The sequence below is a fragment of the Lonchura striata genome, chromosome 1A, assembly GCF_050655825.1.
Source record: "Lonchura striata isolate lonStrDom1 chromosome 1A, ASM5065582v1, whole genome shotgun sequence".
Classification (NCBI taxonomy): Eukaryota; Metazoa; Chordata; class Aves; order Passeriformes; family Estrildidae; genus Lonchura; species Lonchura striata.
Window position 1 is genome coordinate 17,216,876 of NC_140741.1, and position 24,003 is coordinate 17,240,878.

General features: G+C 41.5%; 1 protein-coding gene across 30 annotated transcripts in view; it reads left to right on the forward strand.

Annotated features, from left to right (window-relative positions):
• Positions 1-24,003, forward strand: part of CALD1 (caldesmon 1) — a 225,761-nt gene that overhangs the window by 154,570 nt on the left and 47,188 nt on the right. Inside the window, exon 1 of one of the 30 annotated variants that reach the window (XM_077783316.2) lies at positions 1-23,179. This exon is cut by the window's left edge and continues 16,242 nt beyond it. The exons of 27 other annotated variants lie outside the window; for them this stretch is intronic. In XM_077783316.2, coding sequence (XP_077639442.1) covers positions 23,133-23,179 — 47 coding nt within the window. In that variant the 5' untranslated portion in view covers positions 1-23,132. The remainder of the gene's footprint in view (positions 23,180-24,003) is intronic. 2 more of the 30 variants (XM_085570035.1, XM_085570036.1) reach the window with 2 other exon arrangements.

Below are 24,003 nucleotides of genomic sequence, written 5' to 3' on the forward strand. Positions count from 1 at the left end.
AGTGAGGAGTCTTATCACTCAGGCACTCCAAGGTGCCTATTTGCTGTTCCTACTGTCAGCAAAATTCTGATTGACTTCATTACAAAAACTGGATGAAATGCTTGTAGGCTTGTTTTTCATGAAAACCTGGATTGGCTGATGGGGAGCTAAGAAAGAGTGCTGAGAACTGGGAATGCTTACCCCAAACCCTTTGGCATGTATGAAATTGAAGGGGAGGGGGACAAATTCTACATTTCCTGCAAGGTGACAATGAGCAGCTCTGGTTTTCTCCAGATGGAGAACATTCTCTGATTGCTCCATTAAGAAATAAGGATAGAGGCCTGCCTTCACTGAGCTATGACCCTGGTGTCCCTAAATTGTGCTTAGTAACTCCTCTTTTGCTGTACTTCAAATCAGTGTTTTTCAGTATTATTTGGAGTCACAAATTGGAAACCAACATCAAAAACCTAAACTAAATGTGAACTTGAGACTTGTTTAAATTGTTACTCTTTTCCTGAACAGCAAGTCAGTCCAAATAATGACTTTTAAAAGTATTTTTAAAATTCAAATATTAAAAATATTAACCTGAAGGAGCAAAGCTGAAACCAAACTGAGCTGAAAAGTATACATTAATTGAACTTCAGGAGCAATTTTACTGCAAAGTTGCTTACACATGTGCAAAGGAAGGAGAGAAGGGAAAGACCTCTGCTCTGAAATTCTTGCTGTCTTAATTAACACAGGGTGTGCTCAGCTGATTGACAGTGAAATGGCAGAACATACAGTCAGGCAATTACAGATAACACAAACAGTGCTCACGACTCCTCAGATTGATTGTAGAGTCATTGTCAAATGTGACCCAGACACAGGGATTGCTCTGAAAGACAAGTTTTATAGGAAGACCTAGAAAGGAACAAAGCAAAATGTCTCACTTCTACATTCCAAGATGTTACTGCTTACCTGAGACAAAAAGGAAGGACACAGCTCCTTGGGGTGTTAAGGTGTGGTATTTGTGATCCTGTTAGACCCATCTGATGGGACAGACACATGCCCTTTATCATGTACAGGTGTGGAGATCCCTTAGCTCACAGGTGTACCTTGTCATAAAAAACCATACCAGCAGTGGCTGCAACTCGCTATCTAAATGAAACCTCCCATGGATTTTAAAAGTATATTTACAAGCAATTTTATGTTTCCTTGTTCAAGGCTGAAGGCAACCAAAACAATAAGTTGGCAAGTACTGGGAGCGATCAGACCAGCATTAGTTAAAAGATTTAAAAGAGGAAGAACACATTAGGAAGAGTAAGTTTTTAAAGCATCTCCCATGAGCTGAGTTGATGACTGCCACAGGTGTTTGCCCAGTGGTGCAAGATCATATCCACGGTGTGGGTGTCCTCCTGAATTGTTCCAGGCAATCCTGGCTCCAGACTCTTGCTGTGGGAGAGCTCCTGGGCAGTCAAGGCTGGGCTGAGAAATTTACACACCTTTTGTTTCAGCTCAGCACCTCGCCTTGCAGTGCTCAGGTGATGGCCTTTATGGCAGTGAGTATTTGGCCTGTGATAAATGTACCAAGGGTTTTTTTCTTCACTCCCTTGAGTACTTAAAGCTCCATTGTCAGCATTCAGGAAAGCTGTGTTTAGACTGAGTTGGAAACAGGTACCAATATGGCTAGCTGACGCAAGAGTGGTTTATTTTCCATTTTAATAATTCTTTAAACAGGTCTTGCATTTGTATGTAGCTCCTTTGTTGGAATAAAAATCTTTGTTGGAGGCTACCAGACAGCTATAAATAGCTGTCGTGAGTATTTATGCTGAGGATAATCTCAGGAGAAGATATTTTTAACTTTGCACATTGTTTAGAGTAGGAAATTCTTTTAATGCCCACATTTTCCATTCCCAGTGCCATTAGCTTTTCCCCACCCCCTCTTATGATGTGTGCCTTGCTCGCTCTTTCTCCCTCTTATTTCCTTTAAGGTTCAAGGTTACAGCCAATCTGCTCCAGAGGCAGACTTGAGTTTATTATTTTTTAAAGGAAAATGCTAACTTTGGCCTTTTGTGACTGTGTGGGAATTCAGTTCATTTCATGGGGCTATCAGAATGTAAACGGGATATCTCACCAGGCTGTCCCCGTAAATTGGGTAATGAATGAGCACTTTATTTCTCTCATGCATGGAACTCATGTGCTTGTTAGAATAACAGTGGCCAGTCTATTTTATACTCCCACAGAAAGTATTCCACTTTATTTTGGCAAGTTTGTGAGAGCTTCTACTTGTACCAATACTTAATGCTGGACCAAAAAAAAAAAAAAAGGCATTATGCTGAACTAGACTTGCACCTTAAAAATATGGTCCATAACAAAGCTTGTTCTTACACAAGCCAGTACATAATTGCAATCTACAAAATCATCAAATATGTGTTAAATTGAAAGTGAGGTGCAGACTGTGGGCCAAATTTAAAGCAGATATAATTTGACACAATTTGTTGTGCAGCCTTTGACAGAAGTTCACTGTTTACTTGTGATGCAATCTACTCAGACCTTTTTTATTTTTCACAATTCTATTTAGTCTCAAAAGACTTGCAAAGCCTATCAATTAATGGGAATTAGGTACCTTCTAGACAGGGGAAATCTAGATTGTCAGTATGAAGGATTATTTGACAGCAAAAAATATGCGAGGTCTGTCCTGTACATAGAGTCAAATTTTAAAAGGTATTTCGATACCTCTTGAGATTTGCCTTTGAAATCTCTTTTGACCTCATGGGGCTGCACAAAAGACAATCTGTGTGCTCTTGAAAACCTCACCCAAGCTCCCTGCTACTGCCAGCAGCTTGGGAGCATCTTTTAGCCTGTATGAGAGGATGTATTTTTAGAGGATGAAAGATGTTTTAAGCCTCTCTTTCTCTGTACAGTTGATAAGGATTTGTGGCCTGTAACCTACCTAGCTGTGTTTGTAATACTGCGCTGTTGACTTCATGGGAACTGTATTTGTGTTTTTGACAGCTCATGTTACTGTTAATTTAGCTATTTAATTTGTGTGTGTCACATAAATATAGTAGATGTGCACACATACCCTGCAGTTTTGAAATGCTGCTGTGCTGCAGGCAAGGGCTGGTGGCCACACAACTCATTTGCTGCACTAATGGTTAAAGGAAATGAATTGTGAAGACAGGAAAAAAAAACCAACCTCTACTGCAAACTGCACCTCTGTTTGGCTTGCTGAGTGAGCAATGCCATGATCACAGAGATCAAGGCTTAATTTCCCATCAGTAATGTTGTTTGCCTGAAGATCAGAGGTTATTAAACATGACTACTAAACAGAAAATCTGACCTTCCAGGCTATGTAAATGTTAGAGAAAGGAGCTTGGTGGGTGGAGAGAGGCTGAGTGCACAGATACACCTCACTGGGGAAAGTGTGGCCTGTGCCCAGCAGACCAGCTAAAGAGCTGGGACCTTCTGCCCAAAGGCAGCTGACGACCTCCCCCAGGCAGTTTTTTGTCGTCTTGGAAGGTCTCTGCTGAAAACCTCAAGAACTCACCTGGATAAGTGTGAGCTTTGAAGCCCACTGTGATCCTCTTACTTGGGCTTAGCTGGGAGGAGGTGGCTAATAAAGAGGGACAGGAAAATAGCCGGAAAATAAAAAGTTTAATAATGGAAAGTAACAAACATGGTGTAGCTACAGAGATTAAATTCGTAAAGACCCCGGGGGTGGGGCAAACACAGCCACATATAGGGACACAGATCCAGTCAGAAAGCTGAACTTAGAACATGAGCTCATAAGAAAAAGGTCTTGAACAACGGTGAAGGAAAACTGGAGACTTGACCAAATGTAGGAAGGTTCCATTAGCACTCTAGCTCCCAAGAACCCACGGTTCCCACTGTGGCCTGGTCAGGTGTCCCCTCCCCTCAGTGCCCTGCCTGCCAGGGTTTACGGCCAAATCCCCCTGTGAAAGCATCTGAGGTCAAAATCTCAGCAGGGCAAGAAGACCCCACAGATAAGAGCCCTGGGAAGTGCAATACGAAATAAGCAGTCGGCTCAGCTGCTCTGGGGGCACTCTGCAGGCAAAACCCAGGAGAAAAAGCAACAGCAGGACTTGGTGTTGTGCCTTACTGCACAGTCAGTATTGGCAGTGTTATTCCAGCGGGGAGGCCAGATACCATTGGAGGTCAGCAAGAAGAAAGGTGATGGATTGCAGCCACAGTGATGTCTTGACTCCCTAGCTGAAGGTGGCAGGGTGTGTTCCAAATGGAAGTTTTCTGCATGTGCCACAGCCTTGACTCAGAGATGGATTTGCTGAGTGAGCTTGCAAGGGTGCCAGGTGCAATGAGTCCACTAAAACCTGGCTGCAGACTTCTAAGTTTCTTAAATTCCCAGTTTATAGGATGCAGTCAAATGATTTTTTTTCACTGTTACCTTGCCTTTCTTATCTGATGAAACTGTGACTTTATTCAATCTCAGTATTTTTCTCCTTTCTCTGTTGTCTAGAAGGTGACTAGATCAAATTTCCCCTTCTGTCATGACCATTAGTAGCTTAGTTGTTGTTTTTTCTGTTGTTTTTTTTTTTTCATGAAGCTTTTTTCAACAATAAAATCTCTCCCAGACTGTAGTTATAGAATATTCAAGGTCACAGTAATCATAACAGAATCCACCTCACTTATTAGGACTGTGGTCATGGAAATGAAAATGTCCTGGCAGGATTTTTTTTTTTTTTCAGGATTTTGCTACTGCACACATAATTCATGAGACTTGATCCATGAAAGATTATGCCATTTTTAGGCCCATTGACTTGAGCTGTTTAGTATCCTAAATTCTTTAGTTGTGAGGTAAAAGTAAAAAGCCTTTGGGCTTCTTCTCCTAGAGCCAAAGAAAAGCCTTGTAGCTACAGAATTTTCAGATATTGCTGTTGCATGCACACTAAGTGGCTTTGAATCCAAAGTGTCATATGATTAAAAATCAGCACATTTATAGATGTACAGAGTCTTCCTAGAGTCCTTTTGTGTTATTATTCCTTGTGTTATCTCTGTGTCCTCCCTGCCGACTTCTCAGCATCACAATCTTCCATCTCTAGCTCACAATTCATCCTCACAGGAACTATTCGTGTCAGAGGAAAAGCTTTAATGTGCCTTTGGTGGTTTCACTGTGGGAGGAGGAATGGTGACCTAGGGGGAAGCTGATCAGCTGTAAAACTCATGTCATTTTCTTCATTCATATTTTTCTATTTCTGATCCTCTTTTTCCTCTATCCTGGATGGCTGGGGATATATTTGTTATTTGAAAACTGTGAGGCTGTATGTGATAATTTTCAGAGAATGTCAGGACAAGAAATTTGGTACAAATTTAACTGAAAGAAAAACTTGTTGCCAAAGGGATCTCCTCTTCAAGTGTCTTCTGACATGAAAATACAGCTAAGCCCTTAGTATTGAAAAGTTCATTGTAAGCAAAGAGATGTGTCCACTCACGTGGTGTTATGGGCTCCCCTCCGTGAAGTAAACACAGGATGTGATTGCCTGGGGGCTCTGTCATCAGTGAAGCTGCACTGAGATGGAGTTTGGCTTGATCTTTGTCAGGAGCTGTCTAGCATAGCTCCTTGCCAGAGGTGACCTCAGCAGACACATATGATGCCTTGAGAAGGCTGCCCTAGAACAGAGACTGGACAGAGTTACAGAATAAACTAGGGATTTATTAAAAGGCCTCAATATATCCACCTTGGCAGCACAAGAGCCCAACCAGGGCTACACCCAAGAAGAACCGAAATGGTTCCAAAATGCACAACTGCTCATGGGGTCTCTCACTGTGATCAGTTCAGCTCCATTTGCACATTGGAGTTCATTGTCCAATTCCAGCTTTAGCCCAGGCAGTCCCATCCTGCTAGTTTTATTCTCTCCAGCCCACATTGTTTGTGCTCTTGAGCTGAGATTTAGATCATTTGTCCTTGGTCCCCAGCTAGAGAAGGAATTATTTTGTCTCCCTGCTCTGTGAAGAGAGCTTTCCATCCCCTAATATGAAGCTCAGAGTGACACACTAAAGCAGCACAGAATGTGAAAAATATAAAAGCTAAAACCTGAGGCATCGCATAGGAGCTGCTGAAACACAGCCACTGCTTCATCAAACCTTTTGTTAAAGTCTTCCAAAGCAGTTAGACCTGGTAATACAACACTTATGTGGTAAGAATTTGTGCTGCAGACATTCTTCTGTGCCCAGTCTCAATGGGGAAGAGCAAGGAGGACTCCTTTCCTTGGTTAGTGTTATCTCTTTAGGATGAGCTGTAATAGCTTGGGGGTTATCTCTGCAATCCTTTGTGCTCCCATTGCCAGCATGGCAGGTGCCCCCTTCAGCACAGTCTGCTAAAAGGTTTTCATTGCTGTTGTTAATCCAGACTGAGCCTTTGACTGCTGTAAAAATACCAGCACTTTAATAGCAGAAGTAGATGTGTGCTTCCTTGGACTGCAGTGTGTCACAGAATATCAATATCATTGCCATGTTTTCCCCTGGTAAGGATGCTTTCAAAATTTATGTGGTGGCTTCTAATCCATCTATGTGGGCTACAAGACTTGGACTTGTATACACTCATTGCTGTCAGCAGGATTTAAGGAAGTTTTGAAGAGCTTTGCTGTGTTGCAGCCTGAATGGTTTAGAAGTGCCCCTCTGCATTTCTGCAGGAAATCTGTACAGGATTAGACTCAAGTTTTAGTCAGCTCAGCCTGTTTTCATCAAAGCAGGCCCTGTTTAATTCCACCAGTGAAAGTATGGAGGGCATATGATTTTTGGTAGTGCACAGGTGTGCTAGAGGTCACCTGAGGTGTGGGGAGCCTTCCCAATAATGCAACATGGTGACAGCATGCTATGCAGAGGATGGAAATTGCTACAGAGGAAAAACATTGCCAGAACAAAGTTTTGCTAACTGGTCTGTGTTGAAGTGATGCCTGACTGTGTCACCCCAGGGCCTTGGTGAGACATTGCAAATTCCTTGAAATTCTGCCTTTAATTCTGAAAGTATGATGTTTTGTTTATAGTGTTCCTGTAATTTGATGGTAATTTAAAATAATTTTGGGGAAGTGCTTGACATCAGTAAAAATGTTCAGATCTTAACTTCAAAATAAACACAGGTTCTTGTAAATATGGACAAAGGTAAGGGCACCAGAGAGTATCACTGTAAGAGACCCAAGAAAGTGCCAGTAGTTGTTAATTTTGAAGGAAGCATTAATTTCCTTTTCCTGTTTTTCAATAATTTTTTTGTGTAGGAGAAATGCCCTTGCTGCATAAACATTTTGTAAAATAATGGTTTTAAAGGGCATGAAAAAGAGCCTGAATCCAAATGTTTTGCAACTACTTAAAGACTTTGTTTAACTCTTTCTTAAATTTTTTTCCCCCTTCTTTTTAACATAGCTATAATGTGGCTGGAGCCAAGATCAGTATAGGGCAAATGTGGCCAAAACCTAATAAAAAAATAATAATATCTGCCTGTCCATCATAACCTACTCTGTTTTTCTGCCTAATACTTTAGCTAAAAAGAAAAAAAAATAGCCTAAGCAGGAAGAGAAAAGGATCATTTTCTTTCCTCTGCAGCTACAAGAGGGCAATTTGATCCCAAGTTTGGGTTCACTTCTCACCATATTTCCTTTGGGGACATTTGTCATCCTTCTTTAGGGGAAAAAAGAAACACCAGGTGATGCTTGTTTCTGAGAACATCATTTGGAGGTGGCAATCACGTGTGCATCTGGTTGCCTGGGCAAATAGAGGAGCACATTTGGTATAAAGAGGCTAAAACAGACCCACAGGTGAGGGCTGGAGCACCTCTTAACTGCAAGGTGATCAGACATCAATTGGTATGGAATACAGACCAAACTGGAGTGACTTCACTGGTGCTCCTCACCTTCTTAAAACAGACTGAGAGGAACTGCTGCATCTGGATGAATAAAGGGAAGTTACAGAATTAATAAAATTCTTTGTGTGTGTTTCCGGGGACACACAGAGCTCTTGGGGGAGATGTTTGAACCCTGGATGCTGAGAATTTTAACTTTTCTGTGCTGAGAGGCACAGACCCTCAAGAGAACACTGCATTTGACCTGAGGCCATTGAGAAGGCTTCCAAAATTGAGTGATAGAACTGGGATTAAAGGTAGTTTGATTAGAAGTGTGTAATATCACAGGGTGGAAAACCTAGAGATTAAGGTTTTGGAAATATAGTAATATATATAGAGCAAGATGGAGGTTTTAGGGCAGTGGCTGGTCCTTCTTCACCTTCCTCTTCATGAGTCAGAGTGGTGTTTTATAATTGGACAGAAAAGTCTGCATTGCGGGACACGAGGGATTAGTTATTGGGTTAAAAGTAAAAATTATTTAGGTGTCATTTCTTAATTGGATAGTTTAGCTTTAAAAGACCTTGTAGGGGAAAGACAGCCATTTTCTAGCTTGTTAGTAGAATGCTGTAGAACTCATGACTTGTAGGACTGTGATATAGATAAGAAATAATAAACTTTTGAGCCTGAATATGAAATACCGGCACTATTGCTTCAATCCTTACCTTGACAGAGGCAGAAAAGGAGTCAAAGAATACACACTTGGGAAGGTGGGAACATCTATCACCCAAACCAGAAGAACTTGATCCACCTGGGACTGCTCTCAGCCATCCCATTGCTGGTAGCATTTGAGCTGATGCACATATTTGTTGGTGATGAGCCCATCCCTCTGCTTCCTTTAGCAGCAGCTGCCATCGTTGCTTCTCCTGCCACAAATAAATGCCAAGAGCCAGGGAATCCTGGCTCCTATTCTTCAACCTCAGTCTGCATCTGCAGAGTGGTCAGTAGCTCTACTCATGAGCTCTGGGACTCATTGGGACAAAACGTGTTCCAATCTTTTAGTGTCATAGATTGATTCAGCTGGCAAGTGGTGCAAACAAATACTCTGTGTGAAAATGTGAAATTATTATTCATTTGCTAATTGCTAGGCTATGCTTTTCTTGACGGGGGCTCTCATCAGATACTGTAGTAGTAAACATGTAGAAACAAGGCACAGCATCTGATATTATTGTGGCTTGGTGGAGAGTTGGGTTGGAAATGCCATTATCCAGCCTACCTTTTCGGGAAGAATCACAGCACATGGAAGAGTGTAGCTGGTCATTTGTGTTGATTCAGTCAAGCATTCTCTCTTCCTACCTGTGTTTGTGAGCCATCTGATCACAAAGCAGATAAAGCAGAATATCAAGAAATGTTTAACATCACTTTAAATAATGGATGTTTTCTTAATTTGCATGACCTCTCTAAGCCTCTTGTGAGAAAGCAAGTGGAGTGATGCAGCAGAAGGTAGCAGAGATTATGCTTAGTGCTGAGACCTTGGTCCTGTCTCCTTTAATCCTGATTCAGTGCCACAATTCCTACAACTGAAGATATTCAAGCAATGATTGACCATTTCAGGCAGTTCCCTTAGAATCCTCTGCCTGGTTGTAAACATATGTAGACAAAATCTTGGTGTTTAGATGCATTCAAAAGATAGGAACAAATCAGTTCTCTTTCATGCAGAGTTCCTAGTTTCCTTGCCTGAAGTTTAATTGTATTGTTCAAGAATTTGGTAGGCATTCCCCATTTGTAGTCTAGATCTTTCTGCCACAGTTTAAAGTGCATTATTTTCTCATCCCAGCTGAAAGTCAATATAAAAAAATCTATTCCTTTGAGGTAAGTGTAAAAGAAATACTCTAAATTACACTGCCACAGGAAGACAATGGGTAGAGGAACCATGTCTGCAGCTGTGATTTTCCCTTATCATTGATATTTCCAATCCATCATGCTGCATACATTTGGGTTCATCATACATCCAAAGGACTCTATCATATAGGGCCAAGCCTGCAGAATTAGGGATGCTCTGGTAATCTGTTTTTGGCATGCTGAAGGTATATTCTCCCTGTAAGAGGTTTTCCTCCTTTGCTTTGTGCTTGGTTTTAGTAGACAGTCATGTCCAATGATATGTGCTGGATTGACAGAAAATAATATAGATTTTATGAATAGGGGTTATCATTGCAAGCATAGATCTTGTGTGTGTGCATGAGAAGAGCTGATGTGCCTCTAGCCAGACACACTGCAATGATTTCTGATCTGAGAGCTGCATTTACAAATGGCACTTGAACTTTGTGTTCTTCACCTGTGGATGAAAACTACTACCCTTCTTTATTCAAGAATTTGTAATCTTGAAATTACCAGCCTGTGCTTGTTTTGGTTGCTTTTTTATGGGTAGGAACTAAATATTTTTAAAACTTTGAGAACTTCTGTGGTAATTTTTGGTGGGGAAACCTTTTTACAAGGTTCTAACTCCTACTTTTGGAAATGTTTCACTTCCAAGTGAAGTAAGTGCTTTTGGAGAATTTCACATAAGTAATTATTCTATTATATAATGAAGAGAAGAGGCGAGAAAGCCAAAAGGAACTTGTTGTAAGTGGTGTAGGTAGAGAAAGCTGTAGATTGAAGCAAACCACAGCCCTCTCTTTAGGCTTCAGCTGCTGTTTACCTCTATTTAATAATGTTTGCTCTTCCTTTCTTTGTGGTGTTTTGGCACATCACATGGATGGGGACAACATTAATTACTACCTAATTCAGCAGGTTTAAATTGTAAATTGTAACTTATGAGGTGATGGGGTAAGAAAAGCAGTCCTTTGGCCCAGTCTCCCACTAGGACGGGGAACTGAGAGTCAGGGAAGAAACTATGGCCTGTTTGATGTTGAGTGTATGGCTGGGATGCTGCCTGGCCTTTCCATCCACCATGCAAGACTGGGCAAGGCTCTGAACTCCCACTCCTTTAGCTCTGCTTTTAAGGAAGGATTGTGAAGCATCTGGCCCTCAGCTAGAAAGTCAGAACGCAGGAAATGCCTTTGCTCGTAGCATTTGCCAACTGTGGTTTCTGGTATGTTGGTGGGTGGGCTCTCAACGTGTCCATCTTGATAAGAAAATGCCTAAAGCCATACCTCGCTCATCGTTCATCAAAGGATCATTTTCTTTATCTCCAGTTTCAATTAAATGTAGAGTTTCTAAAAACAAAAAGGCACCGTGCTCCTCTCACAACCACATTTAACCTCTTAAGACTTGTTTCATGCACCAGAAGTAACTAAGTTACAGCTAAGGATCAGGGCTTATCTTCCCAGTGGAATCAAATTCTCTTGACTTTCTCCAAAGACTTTTGTATTCCCTGAAATTCTGCATGTCGTATCTTATCATAGCTGAGAAGTCTTTTTAGGGAATATTTTAGACAAAAAAAACATAACAAAAGGTTATGATGGTTGAAAAATTGTCCCTGTTTTGTTTTTGTAAATTATAAAAATGTAAACATAAAAATAGTCTCCTGTCTAGTGAATATTATTATTCATATTTTTCCTACTAAGGAAGAATGGAGAAAGAAAACATCCCTTAATTTGATTGGGTTATTTGAGAGGTATATAGTCTGGGTTTTGTGTTTTTAAGAAGTACGCTTTTAAAAAATGTGTTAGGGATTCAAATGGAAGGGTGTGGACAAAGTTGGGTTTTGGGAAAAAACTGTATTTAAGAAGAATGCATTTTAAATAATGCTAATAGGAATAAAATACCAGCGAAGGATCATAGTACTCTTGTTTCCTTTCTGTACAGTTTCTTACACTCCCAAAATATCTACTATCTGTTAATCTTTGGGTTCAGAATTGTCCAGGCCAGCTGTTTTGTATAAGTTTCTAAGTGTTGTGGATGTTAACTTAAATTGCATCAAGTGATGCAGGAGTCTTTGTCAGTGGTGGTGTTCAGAGAGGACCTGCTGCTGGTCCCTTCCCACTGTCAAAAGGGTGGCATCTCCTCTGGGAATTGCTCCAAGCCCACATAGCCACGAGTGTTTCTCCCAACTGTGTATTTCCAACATTAAAAAAGAGCTCAATTAAATCACAGAACATCACATCAATAGTTGTTAGCTTACTTGTTGCCAGACCAAAATGAATTTGAATTAAACAAGTGGTTTAAAGCTTCCATCCTGTTTTTAGGTTCTGTCTTGGCATTTGGAGCTGAAGGGATTTTTTTTTCTTTCTTTGTATTCTGAAATCCTTTCTTGGTCTTAAGGTCAGAATTTCACAGCAGCTTTGGTGTAAATAAATGAACCCTGAGGAAAAAGCTGCAAACTTTTCCCGAAAGAAAAAAAAATTGCTTTCAGGTATTAGAAGTGCTTGAAATCCTGCCAAGTTTCTGCCAATGCTTCTGATTTCTTTCTTTCACTCTTTCCTGAAATGTTTATTTTAAACATGTTTTTCATATTTTTGAAGAGCTCTAGTGAACTAAAATGTCTGGTGGCCATTTTAGCGAGATATTTCTAATTATTCCCATGGAAACCTTGAAATGTCAGAAACTCTCTAGGTGCAAAGATGATCCTGTGAGAACTGGTTTGTCTTCAGTTACCTGTGCTTTGGAATGATAGAAAATTCACTTTCTGGATGTAAATTGTTTTGATTGGAAGGGTAAGTTCCAGTTATAATGGCTAATTTTAGGAAGAAATTTGTAATACTGCATATGCTTTAATCACTCCTGAACCTCCAAATCCTGTCAGAGCCCCTGCAGGAGGAGTTCCTGGAATCCTTCCCATCCCAATAGGATTCATAAAATGTGACACTCTGAAGCCATGTCTCAGGGCACAAAACATCATCAGGGCATTAAAGCATAGCCACAGCTCTAAAATTTGGGCTGCAGCTTTTGGAGACCTTGAAGGAGAGGTTTGCCACTGGAAAAAGGAAATTATTTTTCTTTGTAGCCAGTGGTTGATATTTCTCTTGGCATACTGGACTCCTACTGACACTTTTGACAGCTATTTTATTTAAATCTCCTTGAAGACAAGTCTGTCAGCTGTTTTGGGCAAGGCTACATTTTTCTTAAGCCACTTATTGTCAGTTTCTCCAATTTTTTCAGTTTCTATGAGGATGTTGGTTAGTGGCAGATTGCAGAGAATGCACACCCATCCCAGCCAGTGAGAGCTGACAAGGATTTCTTTTATGTTTAGTGGTGCAAAGGGGATTTTCCTGTTCTTTGAGGAGCAAAAGAACAGCTGAGGTTCAGACCCTTTCTTGCAGCATGCCAGAAACTCCTACAAAGCTAGTGCAAGTTTGCAAAGGTCTGTCTTCATACCCAGCTCAAATCCCTAAGAACACTGTGCAGTGACATGGGAGACCTAAGAGATGTACAAGGATGCTGATCCTTTTGAGAGTGCTCAAGCTACTGGGTTTCAAAGATGGTGAGAAGAAAGTAATTTAGCATTTTTCAGTTTCCTTAAACACAGGTGAAGAATCACAGTTGCTTTTCATGCTATCATTTGTCACTGCAGATGGGAAGAAACCAAGGGCTTGAGAGCTGGATCAGACCTATCCTATCCTGATGGTGTAAGGGATGGCCAGAGAGCAATTTTCCAGGAGAAGCTAGGAAGCAAATATGGAATGCCTAAAATTAGAGTTGTTCGCATGGTGTTTTTATAAATTACAGCAACTTCCAGATACTTCAGTGCAGAAATAAGGATTAGCACTTCAGAATGCAGCAAAATAACAGAGAAAAACATATAGTTATAGGGTCTTTTATTACACTGGAGTAATTTAAGCCCTCACATCATTATGCCCTTGATGCACATGCTGTGATACAATTACTGAACATTTATCACAGAATCAATTAATTTGGAAAAGACTTCTGAGATTGAGCCCAACCTATGAGCACACACCACCCTGGTACTGAGAGCCACATCCAGCCTTTTTTTACACACCTCCAGGGATGGTGACTCCAACAGCTCCCTGCATGCTGAGCACCTTTCTAATGGTCTAATCACAGAAAGGTCTAATCACCTTTCTGTGAAGAAATTCCTCCCAATGTCCAACCTAAACCCCGCCGGTGCAGCTTGAGACTATGTCCTGTGCTATGGTGTGTCAGAATCTGTGATATTGATGATTCCGAGATTGCAGAAGGTCTCTGTCAGCCCCGCTGCCAAAGCAGAAGCCATAATTGGTCTGTGCTGGTTTCAAGGTTGTTTATTCTGTTTATCTCTAACATGTTCTGCTGCCCTGCCCAGCTCTGTCCTGCAGGGCAGTGTGTGGGGCTCTGCCCTCAGTGGGATGTTACAAACATTAAATACCAGAAACTCCCTGGGCTGGATTTACAATAACGTGCCAATATCTGTCACCTACGTTGAACAGCGTGTCCCCAGCCCAAACCAATAGAAAAATGCCAACACTACAGTGAAACATGGAGGGCATGAAGAAGGATAAACACACCCAATTTCCTCCATCTTGTCCCCTTTGAACCCCTAATCTAGAATCCTGAAATTTTACTTTTGCACCTGTGCCACACTTAATTATTACTTATATCAAACACTCAGAGGTTGTAATTCATCCTGTAAGGTTGAAAACTCTTTTCCATGGACAGAGATCACAAACAGTGTCTCTGGGAGCTCTGTACAGGGGAGTTCCTGACACCCTGCCAGGGTCCCAGACTTCCAGGGCAGCCAGAGGGATGCCCTGGGCTCCCACAATGGTGATTCAATTTTCATTTCTTGGTGCCCTTTTATGTCTATTACCATGCAATAAATCACTTTTTTCCTTCTTTTGAAAGCCTGCAAGGCCTGTATGTAGCAGAGCCCCAGCTCCCTGCCTGCCAGGGGCAGAGAAGAATTCTGCTGTGCAGGGAGAGCTCTTCTCCTTGGCCAGGTGCAATGGCGTTTGCATTTTTTCCTTTTCCCACTGCTTTCCTCTAAAATGTTAGGCGTGAGCCATGGCTGGAGGCAAGAATCCAGCCTTGATGGAGCACCATCCTGATCTGGTATGACAGGCCTTGTGCAAGTGCTCAGCCTTTGTTGCTTTCAGGAGGGAAATCCCATTTGATTGTACAGATGAGATTGTAAGATTTCATGTTTAGATTTCCCTAAAACAAGAAGAAAGTAGAGAAACCAAGTTTTTGTGTGTGGTTTTGTTTTGGTCTCCTTCAAGAGAGGAGAACTGCTGGAAAAATACGTGTTAGATGTATCCTGTTTCTTGAATAATCCAGGGAGTGTTGCACTTCTAACACCATTTATTGCCCTGTTTGGTTCCTCCCTGGAAGAAGCTGGCAAGGCTTGCTGCACAGGGAGAGTAAGTTTGATGTGTTTCTAGCTCATCCTGGAAACTGAAAATGGGCAGGGACAGGAGTGCTAAGGAGATTTATCAGACAGCAGGAGTTGTGAGTCTCAAAGTTAGTGTGGGGATTAACGTGCCAGAGAAACCTCTGTTGTGAACCGTGGAAAGAGTGAAGGAGTAAGAGACAGTTCAGATCCACCCTCTGCCAGTTTGCTAAAGTGGATTTGAATGAAATTGAATGTATAACTAGCTCCTAATTTCCAAAGCATTTTTGTGTGGGTTTAGCAATCTGATTCCTGTCAAACCCAATGACTGTCATATTGACGCAAATACCAGGCAATATTTAGAAAATTTAGGAAAGGTATTTTGCCAAGCAAGAGAAAAAAAACCCAACCCCTGTCTTTTAACATGCATTCCTGTAGGAATCAGAAATACAGAAGAAAGGGGAAAAGCATACTGAAGTGTTGACCATTCTAACAAAAATCATACTCTACTGGTCTTTCTTTGGATTTTTTTTTTTTTTTTAAGTTTTCCCCTGGCTGGAGGCTTTTGAAGGAAAGAAAAGAAAAGACTCATCTTCTGTCTTGAATTAACTATGTTAATGATTAACAGAGCAGTGCAGTATGTGTGGTGCCTTTTAATTAAATCAGAAGAGACATGATTTGGACAAGATTTTAGTTTCACTTTGAAAGTTATTAAATGAACTGACACTGTTTGCTCTCCAAAAATTCCTGGGAGCATCCGGTTAGCTGGTAATCCCAGTGCAGCTAGTGAAAGAAAGCTGCTTCTAAAACACCTAAGGGCCAGTGCCAGATATTAAAAATGACTGGTCCAGTCAGATAGGGGCATAACTGAACATTAACCTGCATGAAGCAGAGGGCCTGGTCTGAGGATGCAGTTTCAATTCAGGGATAACAAAGGTCCAAACCAAGTGTTTCTGGTCAAGTTTGCATTTTGAATACCTCTGAGCTGTTCAAGTGGCATACGATGTTGAACAGTTGGTGCCTTTGGTGGAGTTTGGATGGCTTTTGCTAACTAAGTTTATGAGGTTATTTCTGAAGTGAGATCCTGATTGGGGCTTGCACGCTGCTCACCAGTAAAATTCAGAGTATCATAAGACAAGAGCTCTAGGTACAGGAATGTCTCCATAAATTGGCCCAGCAGGAAATGTTCCAGAGATGTGTGCATGTGTGCACACACAAAACTCTCCCAGCAGTGAAGGATCAAGCCCAAAGCCTGGACTCAGACCCTGGCTTCAGACTGGAGCAAGACACTGGATGCTCTTGCTGGCATGTGGTGGCACACGGGTGAACAGATCTAACACTTCACACTCTGAGTTTGCTGTTGTTTACAGATCTGTCTGTTAAAGGAGCTGTGGCTGAGGCCTCCACCCATGCCCTCTAAGCAGTAAAATCAAGGCAGAGCCTGTTTTGCCTGTAGATGCATCTATCATCTGTGTGTGTATCACACCTACCACATTGTAGCTCCTTCTGGCTTTTGTGGCCAAGCTTGAAGTGAATAGCTACCTTTGCAGGTTGCCTCTATTATTTTAAAAATAACATTAATCTCATATAAAACCTGTTGTTGAAATTACCTATTGCAGAAACAGGGCAAAGGGAACTTAGATCTACATTATTGGCAGCTTTATACAGCTTTCTGTTTTGTGGGCTCTGCAAGTATTATCCTACATGGCTGTGAGCAGAAGTCTTACAAGTCTAGGCTTTGAGTGTTATCCTTTACACTGATAAAGCAGAAATGTATTAATAGTTTTAATAATTAATAATAATTCAGGTAGAAATGAGAGCCAGAAAATTTTAAAGTTTGAAAGCCAAAATAATAGATTGAGTTTTGTTGCTGTGAGAATTGCCATGTGTTCCTGAATTGCATAAAACACAAAAGAACTGGTGTGGAATTGAGTGGGGAAGCAGTGGCCACGGCATCTGCTGCTGGTGGTGACTGAAAGAAATGGGCTCCTGCTCAGAGCAGGAGGGCACCAGAGTCTTTCCCTCACCTGTGGCAGTGCCAGGGAACAGGGAGAAGTGATAACGCCTTTGTGATTGCTCTCCTCTTCTTCCCTTCCAGTTGTCCAGAGAGTATCTGTATCCTGGTGGCTATATGGAGACTATTGTTTGAATCTCCATGTTTATTTGAAAGCAGTGAAAACATGACATAAAACAAAAGCTGGGCTTTTGTGGAAATGGTCTCTCACACCTGGGAAATATTATGCTGCTTTATTTCTGGATTGTACATTTCTCCAAAAGCGACTGATAGAGAATGCAAACAGCAACAAATAGGTTTTTCTATTCAAGTTTCAATTTACAGTGATAGTTCTTCTTGGAATATGATTTTAACACTTGTCTTAGAGTTTGTTTTGTTTATTGTTACAGCCATACATGCAGTCAGTAACTTTTCCATGTGAAAAGCAGGATAATATTACCTCAAAAACTGAGTACAGAGAAAAGTAAATTCTGTTCCCTGTTGAGGACCAGACTCCTGCCTGCACTATCCAAGTCTATCCTGTCTCAGCAAAGCAGGCATCAGCTAGGATTGAATGCTACATGGACTCTACCTGGGGCTTATCTGGAACTACAGATTTTGGAAGTGTTTATAATTTTGGGCTGCAGGCTCTGGCATTCTAATGTACAAGGCTTGTGCTCCCAATCCTGCAGAACTTGTCTATGCAAATAGTTCTATCTTCTGGTAAGGCATTTGCTACCTGGTAATGTGTCAGTGTGAACATGCAAATTCTGCTTGTCTGTGGCTCCACGATTTGCACATGCAGATGCCCGAACCTACATATTTCAATTTGAGTATGTATTTTAATACATAAATCCACATTCATAGCTGGGTACTCACAGGTTTCATTGAACATTAAATTTTTTGACACTGATGCTCTTTTTAGGCACCCAAGTAGTTACAATGATGGGTTAGAGTTAAAGAATGAAGGGAAGAATAGAAATCATAACTGTAGGATGGATTCATAGTCTTGAATCCTGAAAGAGCTTGGAAAACTTATGATTGGGAAATGGCAGTCTTCTCTGTTACTTGAGATATTTACAGCTTGACTTGAAAAAAAATAAATAGTAAGAGACAGCTCAGCATTATTTGATGACAAAGTACATAGTCTTGTTTTTATAAGTGCTCAAGAGATATACTCCAAGAGCTTATGTATGAGCTGCCAGACTTTACCTTCAGCATGTGATTTAATACACAGTGTTCATATGTGAAATGAATTCCCTGCTCATATTCCAGTGTCCTAGAATGAAATTCCTAAGCTGGTGAATGCAGATGCTTTTTGCCCTGTGAGATGCATCCACTGAGTTCCCTGCAGTGAACTCTATTGGGGCATTTCAGAACAGAACAGACCTTAAAAAAAACCAGCAGAGTTTGTCTATTCCATGAGAACATGAAAGAGACTGTGGCATCTTTCATTTTCCCAGGGAGGGAACAGTTAAAAATATTCTTCAAATAAGGAGCAGATGTTAATATCATTAGAATGGATTTTCATTTAAAAAAATTTGTTCTCTTGCAAAATGCCAATAACTCTTCAAATTTCTCTACAAGTCTGCCTGATTATTTCAGACTTGTGGCACAGAGAAGGAGCAGTGCAGGGAGAGCTATTTACTGTCTCAGAAACCAGTCAGCTATGTTTCTGTAAGTTGCCTGTTTTAAAATCTGGACGAAGAAGCTAAAGAAACATGAAGGTGTTTGAATAACAGGACAAGAACAGTGAGCATCACAGTGAATTCCCTGTTGACAAATACATAGAGAAAGGAATAACCTACATTTGGAAAGTAATGGTCTGGACAGTGCATATGTCTCTGTCAGGTTCTAAATTCACTGTCATTGCAAAAGAAAAAAGATTCATAGGCTTTTTTGATCAGCTCACCAAAAACTCTGGCTTGCCTACAGGAATGGTTAAAGTAAAAATAACAAACAAAAGATTAAGTGGCTCTCTGGATGACCTCTGGACATACTTATTGTTAGTATGAGTAGACACTGGAACATCCTAGTAATAATTTCCTTTCTGGAAAGCTCTCATGTCTCCTTCCTCCTCCTCATTTTGCTGCTTTTAATGTTCAGAAAATAGGAAAGGCCCTGTAGTTCCTTTCATTGCTGCAATAAATGACCTTATACTCTCCTAGAGCCATTTGCCTTGAGTTCATTGGCATGAATGACACCTCACAAGTGCTCTAGTGTACTTAGCATTTGTTTGCTCTAGTTTTTTTCTCTTTTTAGTGTCTTCCTTAAGGGTTTTGGTATCCTAGATCTCTGAAGCATCAGGAATGCAGGTTGAGACACATCTCTTGCCCTATCATTTTTTATGCTTTAGATGCCCATGTGAATGTTTTGAGATTATCTGGGAGGTGATTTGCCTCTTCCTACTCCATATGCAAGATCTTCACCTCAGGGACACAGTGTACTGAAAGTATCCCTCTTGGTTAACTTGCTGAAGTAAACAACAAACATTTGGCTTCCAAATATTAAAGGGATTATGAAGTGCAAGGATCTATAGCTGTTTCAGATCCTGCTCCCTCTTCCTTTCCAAGGGGTTGCAAGCATGGTACAATGTGTTTCAGCTTCTTTCAGGGGAGCCAGTTCTGCACTGCTGTAAATTTAGGGAGCTGCTGGATTCACACCCAGCTGAATTCACAGGATGACTGAGTTGGAAGAGACCCTCAAGATCATCGAGTCCAATCCAGCCCTAACACCATAACTAAGCCCTGGCACCCAGTGCCACATCCAGCCTTTGTTAAACACATCCAGGGATGGTGACTCCACCACCTCCCTGGGCAGGCCATCCCAGAACTTTATCACTCTTTATGGGAAAAACTTCTTCCAAATACCCAGCCTATATTTACCTTGGTGCAGCTAAAGACTGTGTGCTCTGGTTCTGCCAGCACTGCCTGGTGAAAGAGACCAGCCCCACCTGACTATAACCACGTTTCAGGGAGTTGGGGAGAGGGATAAGGTTCACCCCTGAGTCTCTTTTTCTCCAGGCTGAGCATCCCCAGCTCCCTCAGTCGTTCCTCCCAGGGTTTGTGTTCCCAGCCCCTCACCAACCTTGTTGCCCTCAGCAATGGGAATGCTTGGCATGGCAGGGGTCGGCCTTGGCTGAGCCCTCCTTTGTGCTGCAAACAGGATGGTCAAATAGCCCTGTAGCTCTTGTTAAAACAGAGATTTTCCTCGGCTGGATGGACCTTATGGCCTACATGATGGGCACAGCTGGGGTGAGGCCTCCTGGGCACTCCCCAGGACACCCACTCAGCTGCTCCTGTGGGATATCCCAGCTCCACATGGCCCCGCGCTCCTCGCCTGATGCAGTGGATTGACATCTGAGTGTCCAGAGCTGCCTGTTTGAGCTTTGCAAGTGTGACAAATCATGGTTGGAGCAATTTCTGGATGGAAGAAAGAGTAATAACAACACTGGTGCTGTCAAATTAATAACCAATTTGTGGGATGCCAACATGCAAAGCATGTTGAGCAGTTGTTGACAGAGATGCCTGGCACAGATACCACAGACACATGCTGATACTGTTTGCAAGTGGGATTTGCCCATCTGATTTATATTCAGTTGCTCATTTGCAGGCAAAGATGGCACATGCCTTGAGCATGGGCTTGCATGACCAGCATTGTTCATTGCTGAATCTATAGGCAAATGAAATTGCTCAGTAGTGCTGTAGATGAAATTTGTTGCTAAAGTCTTGAAATTAAAAATGGGCTGACCACATGAAGCATTGTGTTTCATCTGGACTCAAGTTCTTTTCCAGAATTTTGTAAATCAAAGCAATATTTGGAAAAGTGAAGAAAGAAAAACTGTGATTCTTGTGACTATCCAAAGAGGAATATTTTTAAATGATTCTGGAGTCTACTACGAGTGGAAGAGACTCTCCCTCTTTCTAATGGCCAACAAGTCCAGTCATGACAGTATAGGCAGATTTTCTAAAAATCTGGAACTATTCTTTGAAAAGGTCAAGTGCAGTGTTTTAGAGGGTAGTCAATTTGCTTTTTTTTTTTTTTTTCCTGAATGGAAACAGTTTTGTTGGTGAGCTCTGCAATAATCTAATTTATGCCAGGATGGATTGAAAAGAGTGTAGAACAATCAACTGGAACAAAAAGATTCTGTAACACAGTAGTAAATAGAGATCTCTATTAGAAATCTGTAGGGATGCTTTGGAACCCAGTTTAGAATTTTATGAACATCAACTCTTACATCTGGCATCTGATTTAAATGTGTATTTTGGAAGAACAGTGATACAATCTCTGTTTAAACTAATGCTCTTCCAGAGGGATGAATTCTGCTTCTGTAATTCCTCAGCAGTAGAAATGCCTTTTCCAGGAAGAGTAATTATGCCTCCCTTCTCACAAGTATTTTTAAGGACCCTGTGTGTTTAAGGACACTGCCTTAGATATTCACCTTCCTTTAAGGGCTGGGTAAAAAAAAAAAAATGTAGCAATGGTCTACTTGCTGCACCCTCATCTCATTTGCAGGTCTCTCTGCAATTACAGAATTGGAATTCATATTTTCCTCCCCTGGCAATCAGCACTATTGGCCTTTCCAATATATTTTTTTCCAGTATATTTTATGTACGAAAAGATGGGTAGTTTAGAGTACTTTAGAACAAAGGGCTGGGTCTACAGAAGGTGTGCATGAAGAAATAGCAACTTTGTGGGGTACTGCAGACATGTTTCTGCGTGTGTGTAAAAAAAGGCCTTGTACAGGGGAATCGTTCAGCTATCTATAAAGCTTATAAAGATTTACCTTTTCACAAAAAAATCTATCTCATCAAAAGTGTGGAGAGAGTTTTTGGGAAGAAAGAAGATCCAGTTATTGCCTATGGGACTTAAGCAGAGTGAAATTAATATCAGTGCCCTGAGCAAAGTGCAGCCATTGGATTCTTGAAAGCTCCGAGGAAAACAGACTCAGGGCTGATGCTTCCCTGGCCGTGCAGCATTGACCATGGCTTTGTGCAGAGGGTGGCTTGGGTGCTCACTCCAAGGTAAGAGTGCCACCTGCTGAACCCACACATCCCTCCCCACAGACAGGAGAGCTCACAGGAGAGATTTCCCTTTGGGGTACTGATCCATCCACACCCACTCCTGTAATTTATGAGGGGTAACAAGATCACAGCCTGGGGTGGAATAGCTTGCAGGACTGCACAGTAAGTGATTTCAGTTTGTTCACATTTTTGGGCTTTGAGGGGAAGGGGTATGAAAGCCAAGCATATGAAACTGGTAACTGATGGTACCTCCATTTAAATCACTGTTTGCATTTCTATTTCCTGCTCTGCTCACTGGATTACATGGAAGAACACTGAGGACAGTCTGTTAGGTCGGGTTCAGCTCCAGCCCTGGTTTTAAAGCTGTTGTTAAACAAAAGCTGGTTTTACCTTGACTGCAGTTGAGCTTGCAATCCCCACCTCCTTGGATTTGTGTTTATAAATCACCCTCAGTCTTGAGCTGTCTGATCCAGGCTGACCTTTCACAAGTTAGACTGGATGCAAGTGCCTGCAAAATGCTTAGGCAGTGATTTACTATCAAAAGGGACGACTGTTCCCTGGACCATTATTTTATATCTGGGTCCTCTCATCTCTCAGCAGGCTGGAATGTGACTTTCCTGTGAGCAAGTACTTGCAAAGGCACTTCTGTGCAGTGCTGAGGCTGCTCAGACCAGCTGCCTGAACAGAATCCCTTCTTGTGAAAGCTAAATGGGAAGCAAGAGTTTTGCAGGCAGCTTCAGCAGCTGAGGAATCTGCAGGAATTTCTGAAACTGGGAGCCCAGAAATGATGAGGAGGATCTATTAGAGAGAATACAGGAAAAAAAAAAAATCTCATATGATCACAGAGCAGAGGGGAGGGGGATACAAGAGAGATAATGAGCTTGACAACAGGCAAATACAGAGTCATTCCAGGAGCTACAGGACCAACCAAATGGTTAACCTGTGGGGTGGAAAGAGCATCCAATGAGTCTCGCATGCCTGAAAGGATAATGGCATTTTTATTATCTCATTCCACGCCCTGATCATCCGTCCATTTGCTCCCTGGAGCTGCCAGCAGTTTGCACTGATTCAGCCACTGCAGACATGATCAGCAGATCATACTGCAGGCAGAACTTGTCAAGCCTTTCCAAGTGAGTTGCCAGTTTATTATATCTGCATGCATTTAGCCTTTTGGTGCTGTGTAGGAGGTGCTGGGATGATGGGAATAGCAAGGGCAACAGAACAGCTGGGAAGCTGGTTGAACTGGGAAATAAGCAATAGATTAGGTTATTTTGCTTCTTTTTTTGCTACATTCTGCTCTGTTGTCTAAAATCTTGTTATTTATGCATTTCTCTTACCTGAATTGCAGAAATCAAATTGTCCCATGGTAGATGGATATGTTGGGAGAACTGGCTGCTAATTGGAGTTCTGTTGGTGGGAAATTTGCAGAAGTTTCATAGTTAGTGTGAAAGCTTTCACACAACTCAGATTGCTTAATTCACCGAGTAAATAAAGTCCTCGTGGCACATTCATCCCTGAATGTGGAAGGCAAGGCAGAAGGAGAAAATCAATTAGCCTGTGCAATATTGCCAGTAATATAATCTGCTTTATTCCTGTCCTGTATTGTTTGTTGGTCTGCTTTATGAGTTGATGGGTAGGAAACAGGACACTGCTATGTTTCTAAATTGCTGTGATTTATATAAGGTTTGGTTTAAAGTTTGGGAGAGGTCTTGAAGAGCAATTGGGATTTCTATGCCTATTCTTTAGAGTTTCCAGCATGAAATCCTGTGCTCTTGGAGGGAGAGGGAGCTCAGGGATTTCCAAAACTCGGCTCCTTCAAGAAGTCCCTTCCAGGAATCTGAAATCCTTCATTGTGATTTCAGAAACTGGGTAAAAAAATAATAATTTAACTAAGAGCATGTCAGATGACATTTTTTTGTGTGTTGTTCTGTGGTGAAATACAGCCACAAGGCAC